Genomic DNA, 17,798 nt, shown 5'->3' with positions numbered 1-17,798 from the left:
ATATTAACCTAATATATAAAAACAATGGAAGTCTATGAAATGTCCTCACGAAGAAAGGAAAACAACTGTGTGTTGTGTGTTTTAATATGTCTTACCATCTGAAGATCATCAATACGAGTGTTAACTCCGGCTGCCATTTCTTTCCTCTCTTGAGGGGTCTCGGGACAGGGGTATAGAGATGCCCGAAACCTATCATAAACACATTAGCAAATTAAAACTTTGTAGTGATTGTGTAGAGTACAGATAGTATGAGTAAATACTACATTAACAGATTATGTGGATATGAAATATTTCTCACTTTTATGAATGTTATTTACACCACCGTTCAAATGCTTGTTTTTTTTTATTATGGTTAACTTTTATTCAAAAACTATTCAATTGATCAAAAGTAGCAAGTCATGATGTTTTAAAAGATTTCTATTTAATATAACTGATCCTCATTGGAAGAATCAATCGATCAAGAACAAAATGAGTAAAAAAATAATGGTTGATTAGTTAATGTTATAGAATGTATTTACTAACATAAACGAAGTATAAACGATCGTACTGTATAGATCAGGGTTTTTCAAAGTCTAAGACAGTGGGCCTCCCTTTTGACACAACTTATCCATTGGCGCCCCCCTCCTCCCAAACACGCGCGCGCGCGCGCGCACGCACGCACGCACACACACACACACACACACACACACACACACACACACACACACACACACACACACACACACACACACACACACACACACACACACACACACACACACACACACACACACACACACACACACACACTATATATAAAGACACAGACAGATGTCAGACTGTTAACTCACTTTTATCATCATTTGCATGAACGTGCAATTATTTACAGAGTAATAACAAGTATTTTAATATAACGTTTTTAAAACAGATCCAAGAACTGTCCATCCCAGTCAAAACAGTCGAAGTTTAGCGGGTCTCATGCTGTCATTAGCCAAAATATCTTGACAAACCACACATAAAGGTCGTGGTTCATCAGCTGGTCCTGTCCACGTAAATCCTAAACTCAAATACTGATCATCATATCGTCGTCTTTTGGGTTTAAGCCCTGAACTTGAAGGCTTTTGTGGCGAGGGGGCGTGGCCGAGAGCCGTGGGAACGGAGTGAGGCCACCGCGTAAGTGGATACACCTGCGGTGCGCACCTGCCTCGGAGCTCTGGATCATAAAAGGAAGAACGAGGGCAGAGGAAGCCGAGAGAGGACCGGGCCGGACATATTTTACTTTTGCTTTCAGTGTGACGGCAGTCTCCGTGAGGAGCTGCCGTCCGTTTGTTTTGGTTTAGACGGCAGCCTCTGTGAGGAGCTGCCGTCACTGTTATTAATAAATCATTTTAAAACTGCGTCGGTTCTCCGCCTCCTTCCTCCTGTCGGCCAAAGGGCCGTGAACTTCATTACAGCTTTGAAATGAAACCGACCCATTGTATTAGCAGGCATATACCTGTATTGGCGGGCTTGCCAAACAGAAGCGAATTCACAGCTATATGGCCTTCTGGGTAAAAAAGGTTTTCTTATATTTGACGTATTATTTTTTTTTTTGCTTTGTTTAATTAAAATGTTTAAATAAAATAAAAAATACATATAATAATAAACTTAATAATTCTATTTTTATTATATTATATTTTTTCCCGCGCCTCCCCTGACATGCTCTGGCGCCCCCCAGGGGAGGCGCGCCTCACACTTTGAAAACCCCTGGTATAGAGCATTTAGTAATCATAGATCAACATTTACTAATGCATTATTAAAATCCCAAATCATGCTTGTTAACATTAGTTAATGTGATCAAAATAAAAAAACTTTATTGGTATTTCCTAATGTTAACCCAGATAAATGAATGCTGTAATAAATGTAAGTTCGATGTTTGTTCATGTCATTAAATACTTTAAAGGACCATTATTTTAAAGTCTCACTGAAATGTTTTCCTGAACAAAAATGAAAGCATTAAAGAGATTTCTAAAGGATCTTGTGACACTGAAAACTGCAGACAAGAAAAAAAGAGAAAAGCAATTAAAAAATGGCCTAAAATATTTTAGTCCACAAAATCAGTATGATTTAAAACAGGTTTTGGTTTTGTTGACTGTATTGAGACTTAGTTTTGGCAGTGATGCCTAATGCCCTACCCTTCACAAATCTTCTTGACTCTGTTCTTCAGCTGGTCTCCCTGGAAGAAAATGATGAACACTGACTTGTGCACATTGTCTCCCTGAAAATAAAGAGAAGTTGCATTAAAAAAAGTGTTCGTATAACTATTAAACCCAGATATTAAGTTCATGAAATAAGTGATACTTTTTTTAATACTAAAAGGTTATTTAAAGGTTAATTTATTCCTTATTTCATATCAGTGTTCTTACGGTAGCGGGGTCTTCGAGTGGGTCTTCAATATCTGCTTGGCGCAGGAACACATTTCCACGGCAAACTCTCCACAGCATCCTCTCAAAAGTGGGGATCCTTTCTCTGCCTATCACCCCCGCAACAAACCTGCAACCAGTTAGGTCATGTTAAAAACATTTGAACATTCTTTAAATTTTCTTTTCCTAACTCTCTTCGTGGTGTTTTCCTATCATTGAGTGCTGTGAATGGAAAAAGTTTGTTTTATGTTAAGTATTAAAGGCACACAAACATTATTGATCAAAAAAATCAATGGCAAACCCACCGGCTGAATTAGCTGTAGTTACATAAGAACGTGTGCTACAAGCTGCTTTATTATCTCCATCTTACTAGCACAAACCTATTATATTGTACTGTGATTTTTTTACACATCAACCCAGAATGACTTGACCACATGACTACTATCTAAACCGTATTTATTATTCACATATGCTTAAAGTATAAGCATTTAAAAGATCAGATCCTGATCTTTCTGTTGCATAAAGGCAAATCAGAAAATCTCTTTTAATGCGTTTTATCCAAGCATACGCACACAGTATTTAAAAATTGAAGCAAGCATGTTTCAGTAATAGTGAACTGTCTCTTTAAAAGATTAAGCTTGTGAGGATTTGAAAACTCTCTGAAAGTATTTCAGACAAAGGCGTTCAGGCTACACTGTAATAACCAGAGCCAAGCATGAAGAATCCACTTTTTCAGTCCAATAAAAACTAGGAATGCACCGAAATAACAATTCTGCGATGAAACCAAAAATTCTGGATGCACTCATCCAAAAACTGAAAACGCTTTGTAATTATTATTTATTATTATATTAAATAATATTAATATAAAGCAATTTTGTAAACCTTTTTAAGTTAAACACAGTAACTTAAATTATACTGATTTAAAAAAACAGCCTATTTTATTGACTAAAATTTCATTGACAGTGAATGAGTGGAGAGGAATCATTTTATCAGGATACCATGAAAGCACAGTAGCACTACAGCAAGCTGCAGGAACAAGTATACTACATAGAAATGTCCTTTATTATGTATTATTTGAAAGAACTTTGCTTTTCTAGTGAGAATGTGCAGTTCATGCATAGATACATATATGGATAGATGAGAAGATTATACAATGATCAGTATTCAGCTATTTTATACTTTGCCTGCAAAAAGTGTGTGCATACTAGTCAACAGTGTGCTCCACTTCTCTTGCACTTTGGTTAGCAGAGAAACAAACTGCCCTTGGAAAAAGCAAGCCATTGAAATGAATGGGTTTCATAGCACACTGCAGTGCTTTCTACTTACCCTACAGTAGTTACAAAAAAAGACACAGCTACAACTTATGCATTACTAAATAGTTGTGCTTCTCCATTGAACTTAGTTTAAATCTAACTCTATAATCCAGTTAAATATTTATAGGATTTAGGAGGTGTTAAATGATACAGACATAAATGCTCAGAGAACAGCAATATTTATTTCTTCTCTATTGTTGTTCTTGGCTATAATGGTTGGACATATTTGTACAAAAAATTGAACAGTTTTTGTGTACACATGGGCTAAGCACAGAAACCAATGGCAGCTCACCCAAGCCTGAGAGGAGCGGCCCGTCCAACTTCATTCGGGTCCAGTAGAGTTGATGACTCTTCCAAAAGTGAAGGATCTTCCATCTAAAAAGGAGGAACGAGAACCTTTGATTAACTTCTTCCTATCTTACTGTAGAAACAATCTGATTTAGATTTTTCATCCAAGCATTGGTAATGTTTTATTAAGGAAATGGTCAGGAAACAAATAAAATACCGAGAGAAAGTAGATTTAGGTGGCCACAAGCTGTTAAAGTAAACTAGCAGTAAAGTTGTTAGATACAGTAATTATTTAAGAGATATTTTCCCCAAATTCTGTCATTATTTACTTATCCTCCACTCGTCATGATCCTTCTTTTCTCTTTCGAATAAAAGTTATTAATTATTGGAAACCTGTAACCATTGACCTCCATAGTATTTGTTTTTCCTAATTATGGAAGTCAATGGTTACACATTCTGAACATTTTTCCAAATTTCTTCTTTTTGTGTTTAACACAAGTCATAACCAAATAGAACAACTTGAGGGAGAGTAAATATTAAGTTAATTATCATTTTGAGATGAGCTATCCCTTTATTCTATTAAGAGTAGTTTTATATAATTAATAAATATGAATAACAATAAAAGCAGAGTTTTATTTTGTGTAAGTTTTATTAGATAAAAATCACAAAAATTAATCAAAGTAACTCGATATACACTTTTTAGAGGGATAACTAACCGTGAAATGCCTAACTGGAAGACATGAGGAAAGGAGGACGTGTTTAGTCCTTCCAGTGTGTATTTTGTATTTTATTTGTTTAGATTTTAACCATTAAGCCCCACCACCCTCACACCGCCCACCACCAGTCTCCGCGAGAGCCTAAATTTGTGTGAGTGTGAAGTGAATGATTACAAGACAGCTAACAACTTAACTGCTTATTCTCAACTGATCCTTTACAACTTAAAAGAAATGCATCACAATAAAAAGTTAAAGTTCAGATTACTGTTAAGGAAGCACAGGTCAGAGATCTCCGACAGGCTGAAAAACAGAAAAGAAACACCCTGGGAGAAGCCAATTATTATGGGCACCAGAGGTTGCCGTTTTTGTTCCTTGGTCTTTTTACAATTTTAAGAAACGTGTGAATAATATGGAGTCGAACACCTTGCTGAACTGGTCTCGGGAAGGGCCCTGTGACATCATCATCATCATCAACGGCTGAGATGTGACCGGGAATTCAGAGAATGGCCTGTCAATCTGTCAGACACGCATCTGTCTTTGTCATCATCGTGAACATTATCAAAGACATGGCAAAAACATTTGTTTTGGTTCCTCTGCTTGCGTTTCTTCCTTTCACTATTGAATGGTGTTCGTTATTCAGATTATGTATTGTGTTTTATTACTACCACATAATAACATTTCTGAGTAAAGGTCATTTTACACGGTAAAGGGGAACAGTGAGTTCCCAGTTGGCTTTAAATGAAAGAAAACAAAGTTTCAGAATGAAAGGCGACTCAAAAAGTGGCTCTACAGCAAGCTTGATCTCAAAACTACAGTATCTTACAACCTACAGCTAGCTATTACTATTTTGAGGTTATTTTATTCACAACCAATTAAACTGTAGTCAGCTTTTTTGTGGTCAAACAACAACACTGAGAGGTTAATTTAGCCATTACTAAACACAAAAAACAATGTTATAATAACTGCCTCAGTGCTTGCAACATATGTGTTCCTCAAGCTGATGCAACAGCAGGTATCACTGTGGTTGCACTGACACATTTCACACCACCTCCCCAAAATTTCAGCGCATGACAGAAAGTGCGAGATCACAAGCGAGCTTGCAAATTGACGTGTGCCGTGTAAAATGCCTCCGAGACCACAGGAAACTCTACAGGCTAAAGGCTTTGTAAGAGATAAGCCATTGCAGACCTCATCAAAGAACTGCTGCGTTCGTCGGAGGATGTGCTTGAGCTCAGTCAACTCGAGAAAATTCTTCTTCAGGGCTTCCTGGTTGGTGTTGATCTCCTTCAGCTCGTTCTCCAGTTTTTCAAAGGTGGCCTACAAAAGATCAATCAGACATTTGAGGATGAACACAATGTAAATATGTACAAACATTTTGTTCAGTGGAAATTTTTTAATGTTTTTAAATAAATACATTTAATTTGAACATTTGAAATTGCTTAAGCAACATTTATTTGTATAACTTATGTTCAAAAAGAGTTATGCTGCTTAATATTTTCCTTCTGGCCTATTTTTTTTTGGTATGCTTCTGAGAACTACAAAGTCCAAAGGAACAGCAATTACATACACTATAAGTCAATGTTTAAACGTATTGAACTACTCAAAAATTGTTCTGTATTTAATTAATGTTTTTAGCACTATGCTCATCACAATAGATTACTGAATCTGCTTTCACAATGGAGAACACAGGCAGGACTGCATTGGAATTTAACAAAAGAAACCCACACAATTAGGATTCCAACCTTTATATTAGAGATTTGTAAAAAATAAAAATAAATAAATAAAAACATTCATTCATTCATTCATTTTCTTTTCGGCTTAGTCCCTTTATCAATCTGGGGTCACCACAGAGGAATGAACCGCCAACTTATCCAGCACATGTTTTTACGCAGCGCATGCCCTTCCAGCTGCAACCCAGTACTGGGAAACAAAAATAAAAACAAATCATTAATAATAATTAAAAATATATTTAGTTTATTTTTGTGATGATACCTTGGCTTGCAAGGGTAACCATTATGAGACTAAAACTACCAGTAATTTGCGACAGGGCCCTGTATACTAAACATTTATCAAATGATTTGTTTAATAGGCTGATTCATTTTTTGCATCACTGGATTATTGACCCAAATAATTAATTTAGGGACATAAAACCATAGTGTTGCTCTGAGATGCATAAAACGATGTGTTTATTTGGCGCTAATAATATCTACAAAACGGAGGAAAAAACAGCCAATATCTTGACTAAAAATTTAATCACATTTGTTATATTATATACACTCACAGGCCACTTTATTAGGTACACCTGTTTAACTGCACGTTAACGCAAATTTCTTAACAACCAATCACATGGCAGCAGCTCAATGCATTTAGGAATGTAGACACGATCAAGATGGGAAGAAAGGTAATTTAAGTGACTTTAAATGTGGCATGGTTGTTGGTGCCAGACGGGCTGGTCAGAGTATTTCAGAAACTGCTGTTCTACTGGGATTTTCACTCCTGTCAGCTAAGAACAGGAAACTGGGGTTACAATTCGCACAGGCTCACCAAAATTGAACAATAGAAGATTGTAAAACTGTTGCCTGGTCTAATGAGTCTCGATTTAGGGTCAGAATTTGGCGTCAACAACATATAAGCATGGATCCACCCTGCCTTGTTTAAACGGTTCATTCCAGTGGTGGTGGTGTAATGGTATGGAGGATATTTTCTTGGCACATTTTGGGCCCATAAGTACTAATTGAGCACAGTCCATGTCCATCCCTTTATTACCAAAGTGTACCCATCTTCTGATGGCTACTTCCAGCAGCATAACGTGCCATGTCATAAAGTGCAAATTATCTCAGACTGGTTTCTTGAACATGACAACGAGTTCAATGTACTCAAATGGCCGCCACAGTCACCAGAACTCAATCCAATAGAGCACCTTTAGAATATGGTGGAACAGGAGATTGGCATCATGGATGTGCAGCCGACAAATCTGCAGCAACTGCGTGATGCTATCAGGTCAATATGGACCAAAATCTCTGAGGAATGTTTCCAGTACCTTGTTGAATCTATGCCATGAAGGATTGAAGCAGTTATGAAGGCAAAAGGGGGTCCAACCAGGGACTAGTAAGGTGTACCTAATAAAGTAGCCCGTAAGTGTACATATGCTAATGTTAGGAAGAACACTTACATCAAATTATGTGAATACAAACAGAAACATACAGAGATGTTAATTATTTAATTAATTTATAGGTGAACAGTAACTGCGTTCTAATCAGCTCCATAGGTTAATAGGCTCCATAGATTAACACGGTTAATCATCTTGGAGTTTTTGCTCTGAAATATGACTAACATACTGAATAATGTTTACTCAAACATTATTAAAACCACAAATATGATATAATTGCTGCTGATAAATATCATAAATCCCTTAAAACTTTATATCTTGCCTTAAAAAAATCTGAGGCCAGCTTTATATTTTTGGATAGTGTTTTATTCTGTTAACTTCTAAAGTTGTCTTAGTTTGAGTTGTGCAGGTTGTACCTCCAAGTCAATCATGTCTCGTGGAAAGGGGACCTCTGGATTCTCCCCTGTATCTACAATAGGTATGTTCGCCTTTTTGATTTCCTTCTCAACAAATCCTTGAAAAGAAAAAAAAAGACAAGCGAGATGAAGAAAAGCAGAAACAGAAAAAAAAAGAGTGCGTTTATAAACGTCTATCTACCTAATTCAATAAGAACCCATGATGCTGTTTGTCAGCAATGATTTCTAGCTCACTATGTCAGTAACGCTGACTCAGTAACTCACTCAGTTTACGGTCCATCTCCTCACAGCGACGGACCTCATTCACAAACTTCCTCTGGAATGCGTTGACATCTGGGTTCAACTGCAATTCAAAGAAAGATAAAGTCATTATTCTCTTAATTATGGAACAAAATCTATGCCAAAAGTATTGAATTAAAAAGCTTGTTATATAGCACAAACTAAAAACAAATAACACACCAAATTAACAAGTTCTTGTTTTTTTAATGACATGAATTTCAGGTTTTGTATTTTTAGGTCCTGAAATTTAACATAGCTTTTTATTTAAGCTGTGAGTATTTCAACTAAAAATATTTCAAACACGCTTTCATACTTATAAATTCAATAATTCATATTCAATTTCCAGATTTCACTTACAAAATTTTCAATACCCTTAAAAAATACGAGGTATAATATTCAAAAGGCAATTTTCAGTTCATTTTATTTCAGTTTAAATATTCGCTTCCATAAATTCAGTGGTTCAAATTCGACTGTAAAAATTCGACATTACATCCGGGAACTGCAGGAAAAGCAATAGATTGCAGATTGAACATCGCCAGCTGCTTAGTAAATGCATCCCTACCCTAAACCTAACACTAACTGTAAATTATTCCCAAAATAATCCAGAAATGTATCTCTTAAATCTAATTGGAATGTTGTTTAAAGGCTTGGTGAGATGTCCCACCAACCATTTTTAATCTCGCCTTGTAATACAACCAAATAAGATATCTACCAAAACAATTACATTAAATTAAAATGAACAATGCTATGTCAGTGAAGAATCTTTAAACAATGCTTCAATTTTTCTAAATGGACTTCATATGCTCATCTAAAAGGCATTAAGGTAGATTTTAAAATGCCACCCTACTCCAGCATGTTCAACCCACAAAAATGAAGCATTTTGAAAGCCCTAAAGATCCTGTATTGGTTTAGAAATGCTGGTGTTCTGTTTCAGTGTACAGCCTGAAACACAGACTTTTGAACATGGAAGTGCTGCAATCCATAATCGCTCTTAAATTCATCTTCTGGACTACTGCGTATCGTTCCCAGATTCGTCAAGCCTCTGCCATTACACAACCAGTAGACTGCATTTATGAATGCCAGCAAATATGTGCATGCCCAGTGAGCATGAATGGTCACGTATCATGAGTTTTAGGCTGTAGTGGACAGATTGTTTTCCTGAAATGTAATAAAAACCCCAGTTTGGACGAGGAGGATTTTCCTTTTAAAAACAAAAACTCAGCTTCCAGTGCATCTACACAAAAAAAGGCTATGGTATGCATTTCCTCTGCATAAATTCCATTAACTGTTCACATTAATACTAAGCTAAATACTGCAAGCATGTAACTTTCATTTCAATGGGACACATCTAACGTTTAGAGACTGCAGAAATACTCCATTAGCTCACTAAACTCTACTCTTAAGTAATCACTGTTTGGAAATCTTCCCCTGCTGGAGATAAACGATGAGCTACATATCCTACAATTGTTAATACTGCACTGCTTTTCACTGGACTCCACTCATGGTTTCCTTTTTTTTCAGAAATGGGAACACTTTTTGTTAGTTCAGGAATCAGGAATGTTGTGGATTGTAATGCTGACATCTGATGACAATGAGGTCAATGTTACATAATGAAATGGTCTGCACTTACATCTCTGAACTGCACCATGCCGATCTCCCCCAGCTCACTGACACAGCAGTATGCAGACTCTGACTGGAGAAAGAGCTGGGCCAGGGTCATCTCCTCGCTACGAAACAGCTCCCCCATAATGCACTGCTCTTAACCCAATGCACTAAGGGGAGAAGCACCTGAGGAAATAGAGTGAGGAAAAATATGAAGGCCTCATGCAAATAAACGGAGAATGACAATAATGCGGTTAAGTCACTTGCATTTTATGAATTAATACCGTGGTTTGTTTAGAAAGTCATGAGAATCATGTGAATGTTCTGTTTTGAAAGTGTAATATACAGAGGTCATTCAGCTTGTAGATTATATCAAAACAGCAGCTATGTAGTATCAACTTTGACTACAAGCTAAGGCTACTAACATGTATTTATGACAACTATTTAGATGAATAATAAGATACTAAGTGACACGATGGGCTGAAATCCGTGATCGCCACCTATAACCTTAAATTGTGCCCTATTTGAGGGAGTAACCATTTGTAGTGATGTCCGACACCACTAAAGTGCACTTAATCAATACCACAATGCAACGTGCAACGTAATAACAAATGTATATTCCATAGCGGAAAAATACCCATAATGCACAATAAAATTCAGCTGAATCCTATCTGAGCATGTTTTGAAAGAATTTTTTATTGTTAACATGACAGAAACCAAAATACTTAGTTTCATTACTAACAGATGGTACATTGACAGAGAAGTGGAAAATCTAATCAATCTGAGGGATTTAAATTGAGTTAAAATGCACTTGTATAGCACTTATTTGTACATTAAGTATTGTTCCATTTATTAAGAGATTTATGGTGTTTTATTAAAACAAAACAAAAAGCAAACCAAAACACCAAATAAAAACAAACCAAACCAAAATAAAAGCTAAAAACAAACAAAGCAAAACAAAACCATACAAAACCAAACCAAACAAAACACACCCTTGTGGTGGAATCAAGTGCAATTAATCCCTTTGAGTGGACTATATTAGCAGCAGACTAACTTAAGAAAACTGAATGAGGGTTTTGGGGGGGATTTTAAATACAGCAATAGTTTTATTTTTATTTTTTATTAAAATCTTATAACTAGGACCAGACAGAATCTGCTGACTTTTTTGCTATTTATGCACAAAATCTTGTAAACAGTCTACAGATTTACAGAAAATTATTTTGTGAGAAAGTAACTAAAAGCTTAAAACAATTATATCAAAGCAAGTCTTTCATCTTATATATATCAATATATAGTCAAAAACATTTATGAATTAATATAAAAACTGAATAAATATATTTACACATATTTAGTAAACAAATAAATAAATAGACTCAATGATGGGCTAAAAAAATGTTTAAAACTGCGAATTGCTGCACGTGGAGATTCTGTAGGGGACTATTATAAGTTATAAATATATGTACATAGTGCTGCACAATATTGGAAAAATTTAACATTGCAATATTTTGTTTTTCTGCAATGTATATTGCGATATGACTACAATTTCCCCAGATAGCATAAATAGCTCTATTTGAAAAAAAAATTCAATAAAGTTTTGATTATTCTGGAAGATTATGGAGATTATTCTGGATTATTATAGGGAATATAGAAGTGAAATATTTTATATCCTAGAATTCAGGTACAGAAATTGAATAAATCAAATGCAAAATAACACAGTATATAGTCTTCATTGTATAAATAATTAAATAAATACAACTTTATTAGAGTTACAATTTCTTGTGCCTGATTAGTTTAAACTCTGGAGCCTGAATGCTTACAGGATCACTGGCCTTAAAAACACATGCCAATGATAAACTAACTCCATTAGGGTTAAACTCTTCAGTGAATCCAAAAAACTGTGGCTCCTGGTAAATTATAGTCCCAACATATAAACTTACATTACTTGCACTTCGATGTGACTATATTGTGAATGTGCACATTACGATATCGATGCTGAAACAAAATATTGTGCAGCCCTAGTATATAATACATTTGCTTAAAATAAATAATATGATTTTTAATTAAAATAACATATTATTTCCCATACAAACTGTCAAGAAAGAGTCAAGAAAAAAATTAACAGCAGGGAGAAAAATATACAAAACTTAGATCAGAACCAGAAAAACAAAATAAAATTTAGGTCATATCTTGACATATGCCAAATTCAGAAATCATAATGAAACTGAATGCAGCTCAGTGATCAATTTAAATTGCTTGTATTTTTATAATAACTGTAAAAAAAGGCAAAACTGTGAAAACAACAGTGATTAGTGATTATTAGTGATTAACCAGTCAGCAATACTACTACAAACCCTAAAAGGCCACATTCATAATAACACATTTTCATCTCAACTATGCAAAAGTCATCTTGAACTAATGTCTGCGGAGAAACAATCCAGTAAAAAGGCTCAGGAAAGATTCCACAATCTTGTGCCCTGAGGGCACACAAATAATAGCGTTATGCTTCTGTGCCGTTTCACCATTCCTGAGGCATGTGATGCCCCAAACAGCTATGGGAATTTAAGATGCTCTCTCAGAAGGATGAAGAAAACACACAGAATAACCTGATGAACTTTACTCTGCCTGGACCTATTCCGCTACAACCGCATGGCATCTGCTGTCCTAGGGCAAATCTTGATCTTCTCAGCTGTTCTGCTCAAAAGAGTGGATTATAAATAATAGCTATGGAATCTGCGCCCACACAAATCTGCACATTTACACAAAAATTTGGGCCTTGCAGTTAATCTATTTATTAACTTAAATGTATATATTTATTTAGTTTATTCAGTCATATTTATTTGGCATTTTTCAGTAATATTATTGAATAATATGCAAATGTTTAGATCATTTATGCACATTACAATTTGTAAATCAACATTTGTGTTTTTAATGGATGTACTATGAGACCATCTTGATACCGATTCGTCAAACTCGAGAAAGCAGGGCAAGTCAAGCCTGTTCCTGAAAGAGAGGTAACTTTTACTAAAAGCCTGTTACCGAGGTAACTTACTCTGTGAATCTAACCTGGTGACTCAGAGCTGGTTTAATTTTATACCTAATAATACCTAAAATTTTGTTTTTGAAATTTAAGGCTTTTTAAGACTCCGCGGACATATATGTTTAATTGTTGTCCAAATTAATTGAGCATAACTCCTATTCAACCTAATGTGTTATTAAACCTTATGCCTATTTATAAATATTTTGTGCACTTATCCTTACTTTTGCAAAAAGCTTTTGTGTAAAAGAAAGATCATGTAAAGGAACATACTGCTGTTATTATCATGAGGAATTGTGTAATTGTTTTTAGCTTTCTTTTCCTGATAAGGGAATTTAATTAAGAGAATTTGCTATTAAAATGTGTGTTGTGAATTGCAAAAAGTTTAATACCTATATAAAAAAAAATATTTAGATGGATTGTTGGTGATTGTGGGTGTCTTTTAAAATTAAGACCAGTTTAAAATGATTTAAAATGACTTTTTAAGACCCTGCGGACACCCTGTTATAAACTACGATGAACTGCACTCACAGGGAGCGGATTATGGATTAAGCTGCGCCATGTGACTCTCCATACTAAACATTACCAACACAGAGGCACTTTCGGGCAGGTTGAAGCACAAATAAATTCAATAGAGCACACACACACACACACAAAAACAATGTATTTGTTAGCTCCATTTGATGACTGAAAAGTGGTCAAAATGGTATAAGTGGTGTGTGGTTCATGGGTAATTCCACACGTGCTAAATAATGCAGCACTTTGGGGAATTATCAAGATGCAGATACTCTTTCAGTTGTCTCTGTGGATGCTCCTCTCATTTTTTCCATTCGCCTTTACAACTACAGCCGTCCCAGCATTGAGAGCAGTGGGCCATAGAAAGTCTTTCAAAAGCAGATCCTACAATAGAACACCGTATTAATAATGTGAACTCCTGTGGAAGGGCATCTAATCAGGTTTCATTCGAGTATGTGAGCAGTTTTCTGACTGAGCCGAGCTGTCGGAGCATAAGACTAGACTCAATCAATCTTTCAATCACGCATTATTTATAAAGCACTTTCAAAACACCCACAGTGCTGTACAAAAAAAATAAATAAATAAAAAGACTCGAACAGTACAAAAATTACAATTAAAAATGCTTGAAATGCTTATGAACAAAACAGAAGCATTTTTCTCCTCACAAACATTCGGCTATAAAATACATATAACAATTAATTAAAAATAGCGATGCTCCAATCGATTGGCCAATGATCACAATTAATGACTCAATCGGTACACACCAATCTGGCCGATCTTATAAACCGATTGCAGGTGTTTGTTTATGAGTTTACAAGTAGAGAAAGACGCACATGCACACCCGGGTTATACAGATAGCAGCACCTCAACATGTGAGGAGGTAAATAATGCGTAGTGGCGTAACCGATCACAGCAGCTAAAATATACTGTATACAGATACGGTGCTGCCTCTGTTTCTACAGTTTATTGGTGAAACTCGAGCAAGTGATGGTCTCTTTGTTGCAGCCATTGTAGTGTTTTGAGCTACTGTGACGCAAGTGAAGCAATTAGCCCAATCTGGTATTCAACCATATGATTTCTCCTGGAAGCTCCGGAGGTCTCCCGCATATTATCTGTTATTTTCTGTGAAGCTGCTTCTTTCCACAATAAATGGTTATAAGAGAAAGACATGTTTAAGATTATATGCCGTAATAATAATCTATATGATTGCATGCAGCATCCTTAGTTTATCTTAGGTAAGGAGAGATCTCCACTTACTTAGAGGAAAAATGTGCTTCATGCAGTGGCCAAGTTACATAATGCTTCAAGCATCAGAATCGGTACTCAGTATCAGCCAATCACCATGACAAGAAATCGGTACGTTTATTGTTTTTTTAATAGCAATAATAATAATAATTTATAGCTCTGTATATTCAGAATTTTTTTTAATAAAAATATTAATTTGGAAATATTTTGCTTCTCTGTCGTTTCCGTTTTTTTACCCACTTAATATAAAGCTTTACTGAATTTTATTTAACTACTCATTTAACTTTATGTGTTTTTGTTATTATTGAATAAAAGAAAAATAACATCACTGCCTTGAAGAGAAAACGCAATAACAAAAGTTAAAACAGAGAGGGAAAGAAAATCTTTAAAAGGCCTCAATCATTAAGACAAAGATTATCATAAGCTTTAAGAAATGTATTATTCTTAATGCGCTTAAGAGATTAAATAATGAATGAAATTTTAACAAGGAAAGTAAAATTTCGGTATTGTGTAAATGTGCATTTTTTGGGTCAGTAATATATTTTCTTATAATGCGAAAAGTGAAAATATACAAATTAAAGTACTTTATAAAAAAAAAAAAAAATATATATATATATATATATATATATATATATATATATATATATATATATATATATATATATATATATATATATATTTAAAAAAACACCCAGAAGGGGTATATACACTTACATTAAAGAAAAATATTATGCAATTTATAATTTTTTGTTGTTTTTAAAGCCTTTTTTGTAAAAGAGTTAGAAGTAGTTTCAAAGTAATACTCCATTTCAGCAAGCAAAATATTAAAAATATATATTCTTTATATTTAAAGGTTCTGTTTTGCAACCAACAAAACCAAACAAAACATTTTTCCATAGTAAGGAAAATTATTTTTCAAAAATTCTCAATTAAAAAAGGGAAAAATCTTTCCAAAGCAAATTAGCATTGCCAAAATAAGGGACTCTTTTGCTTACAAAATGAACAATTTGTATCAATATCTTTTTTGTATTTTACTAAGAGAGTATACACAGATAATGTCCGATGGATAATTCTAAATGAAACTTTTTTTATCTTATTTGTAATTAAGTAGCTATTTGAAATTAGCCATATTTGTTCACAAACAATATCATGAACAAAAGAGTTCCTATAAAAAGTAACAATTGGAACTGACACAATTCCATTAAAAAATAAAGAGCATATTGATTTGTTTGAAGAGGTTGGCAAGAAACAACATTTTTCTACCATTGTAGTAGAAGGGTTTAAAAGAGGAAACACAGAAGGATAGGGGATGCCATGGAATAATCGTATAACTCCAGATGGAATGGCATCAAATACAACAGCAAATTCTTTAGGGGGGATGAGACTATTGAATTGATTAAGAATTCTTTATAATTTAATAAATGGTCATTTGGATTAAATAATAGACTAACAAGCAGAACAATTGCTTCAAATCAGCTTTGAAAAAAATAAGATTGGTTTTTGTATACAATATTTTGGTTATTCCAAATAAAACATTTGTGAGGAGGGAAGTTGTGCTTGTATAATAGTGACCAGGCAAGAAGAAATTGCTTATGAAATGGAGATAATTTAGCTGGTATTTTTTTCAACATTATAATTACAAAGTAGTAAGAAATAAAGCCACCCAATGTTAGAAAATATGTCATTTAGAATAAAGTTCCAGATTGAAGTAGAATTTTTGAAATTTTTTACCCTATTTAATTTTGACAGTATTATTAAATGTACAAAAATCCAGCATATTAAGACCACCATTCTCAAAGCTATACTACTATATTTTTAATATAATGAATACCATTTTCCAACTAAAATTAAACATTTTATTAGTTTGATTCAAAAATGGTTTTGACAACATGGAGAGACTAAGCAGCATATGAAAGTCGACTTTCTGGAGACAGATCTGGAGATAGCTTTTCCTTTAGTAAGAAGAATTCAACCCCTCAAAGATAAATCTTTTTGGAGCCATAATTTTCTTCGTGTTTTCTCAATAATAGGGTAAAATTAATAGAGCATCTATACTTTACACTGCGTTCCTCTAACATTACGTCACATCGATTATATCAGCAGTAAATTAGCCGCTTTGCTAAATCGATCAAAGTGTTATGTACTTTCATACTTATCCTATATTGATCATCAAGCTAAAATTACTTCAGCATTTCGAAAGTGTAATTATCTCGTTGAATTATAACTACTACTAGACCAAGACACCGGCTTAACTAGCCTGACAGAGGATATTTGTGTACTTAACTGTCAACTTGAGCTTGTTGCGTCAACAAGTAGTAGAGCAAAGTGCCACTTCATTCACTTCAGTAAGAAAGTTCCTGAAAAGCTCATCTTTAGAGATTTAAAACACAAGCATAAGCTAAACTAAACAGTACGAGCGCTAATGCTAATGATCCTCGACAGGTTGTTAACGCCAAGTTAACTCAGAGAACGTAAATACTCAGCAACGCTTCCTAAAAACATGTCTGACAAACAAACACGCTCTTGATTTCTGAATACAAGCGTTTGGACGTTTTGAAGTAGTTAAACACTGATAATAAAGTTGGAGTAATGGGACTTACTGAGTTTAAACGGGTTAAAACGGAGTCCTGCGGTGTCTGAATCCTCTGCGTCGCGGGCATCAGCTGACCAGAACTAGGCAGAGCGAGAGTGACGTCAGGAACAGCCCAGTCCTGGTCACGTGATCGGATTTACCTGGAGAGGGTGGTTCCGAAAACAGAGGAAACAAAGGTGACGTTATTCTTTTGTACAAACGTACCGCGCGTGAGTGCGCGCGTGTTATAATTTCTGATATCTCTTTAAAATATGAAAATATAATTCCAGGATATAGACACAAGAGTGAACAGTCAGATGTCTTTTT

At 34.7% G+C, this 17,798-nt stretch overlaps 1 protein-coding gene across 3 annotated transcripts in view; it reads right to left on the bottom strand.

Annotated features, from left to right (window-relative positions):
* The window catches only part of atp6v0a1a (ATPase H+ transporting V0 subunit a1a), a 50,916-nt gene extending 33,368 nt beyond the window's left edge, over nucleotides 1-17,548 (bottom strand). For 2 of the 3 annotated variants that reach the window (XR_015479533.1, XM_087242199.1), the window contains exons 1-9: nucleotides 17,500-17,548; nucleotides 10,133-10,290; nucleotides 8,488-8,566; nucleotides 8,224-8,321; nucleotides 5,887-6,015; nucleotides 3,987-4,069; nucleotides 2,385-2,511; nucleotides 2,154-2,236; nucleotides 96-189 (exon numbers count right to left, since the gene is read on the bottom strand). Coding sequence is in view for 2 of the 3 variants with exons in the window: in XM_087242199.1 (XP_087098325.1) it covers nucleotides 96-189; nucleotides 2,154-2,236; nucleotides 2,385-2,511; nucleotides 3,987-4,069; nucleotides 5,887-6,015; nucleotides 8,224-8,321; nucleotides 8,488-8,566; nucleotides 10,133-10,249 (810 nt within the window). In the remaining variant the exon portion in view is untranslated. 3 annotated transcript variants of the gene reach the window in all.
* Nucleotides 17,549-17,798: the final 250 nt, after the last annotated feature.

The sequence above is a fragment of the Danio rerio genome, chromosome 3 (genome assembly GCF_052040795.2).
Source record: "Danio rerio strain M-AB ecotype USA chromosome 3, GRCz13ab, whole genome shotgun sequence".
NCBI classification, from domain to species: domain Eukaryota; kingdom Metazoa; phylum Chordata; class Actinopteri; order Cypriniformes; family Danionidae; genus Danio; species Danio rerio.
This window is presented reverse-complemented; position numbering and strand designations above follow the sequence as displayed.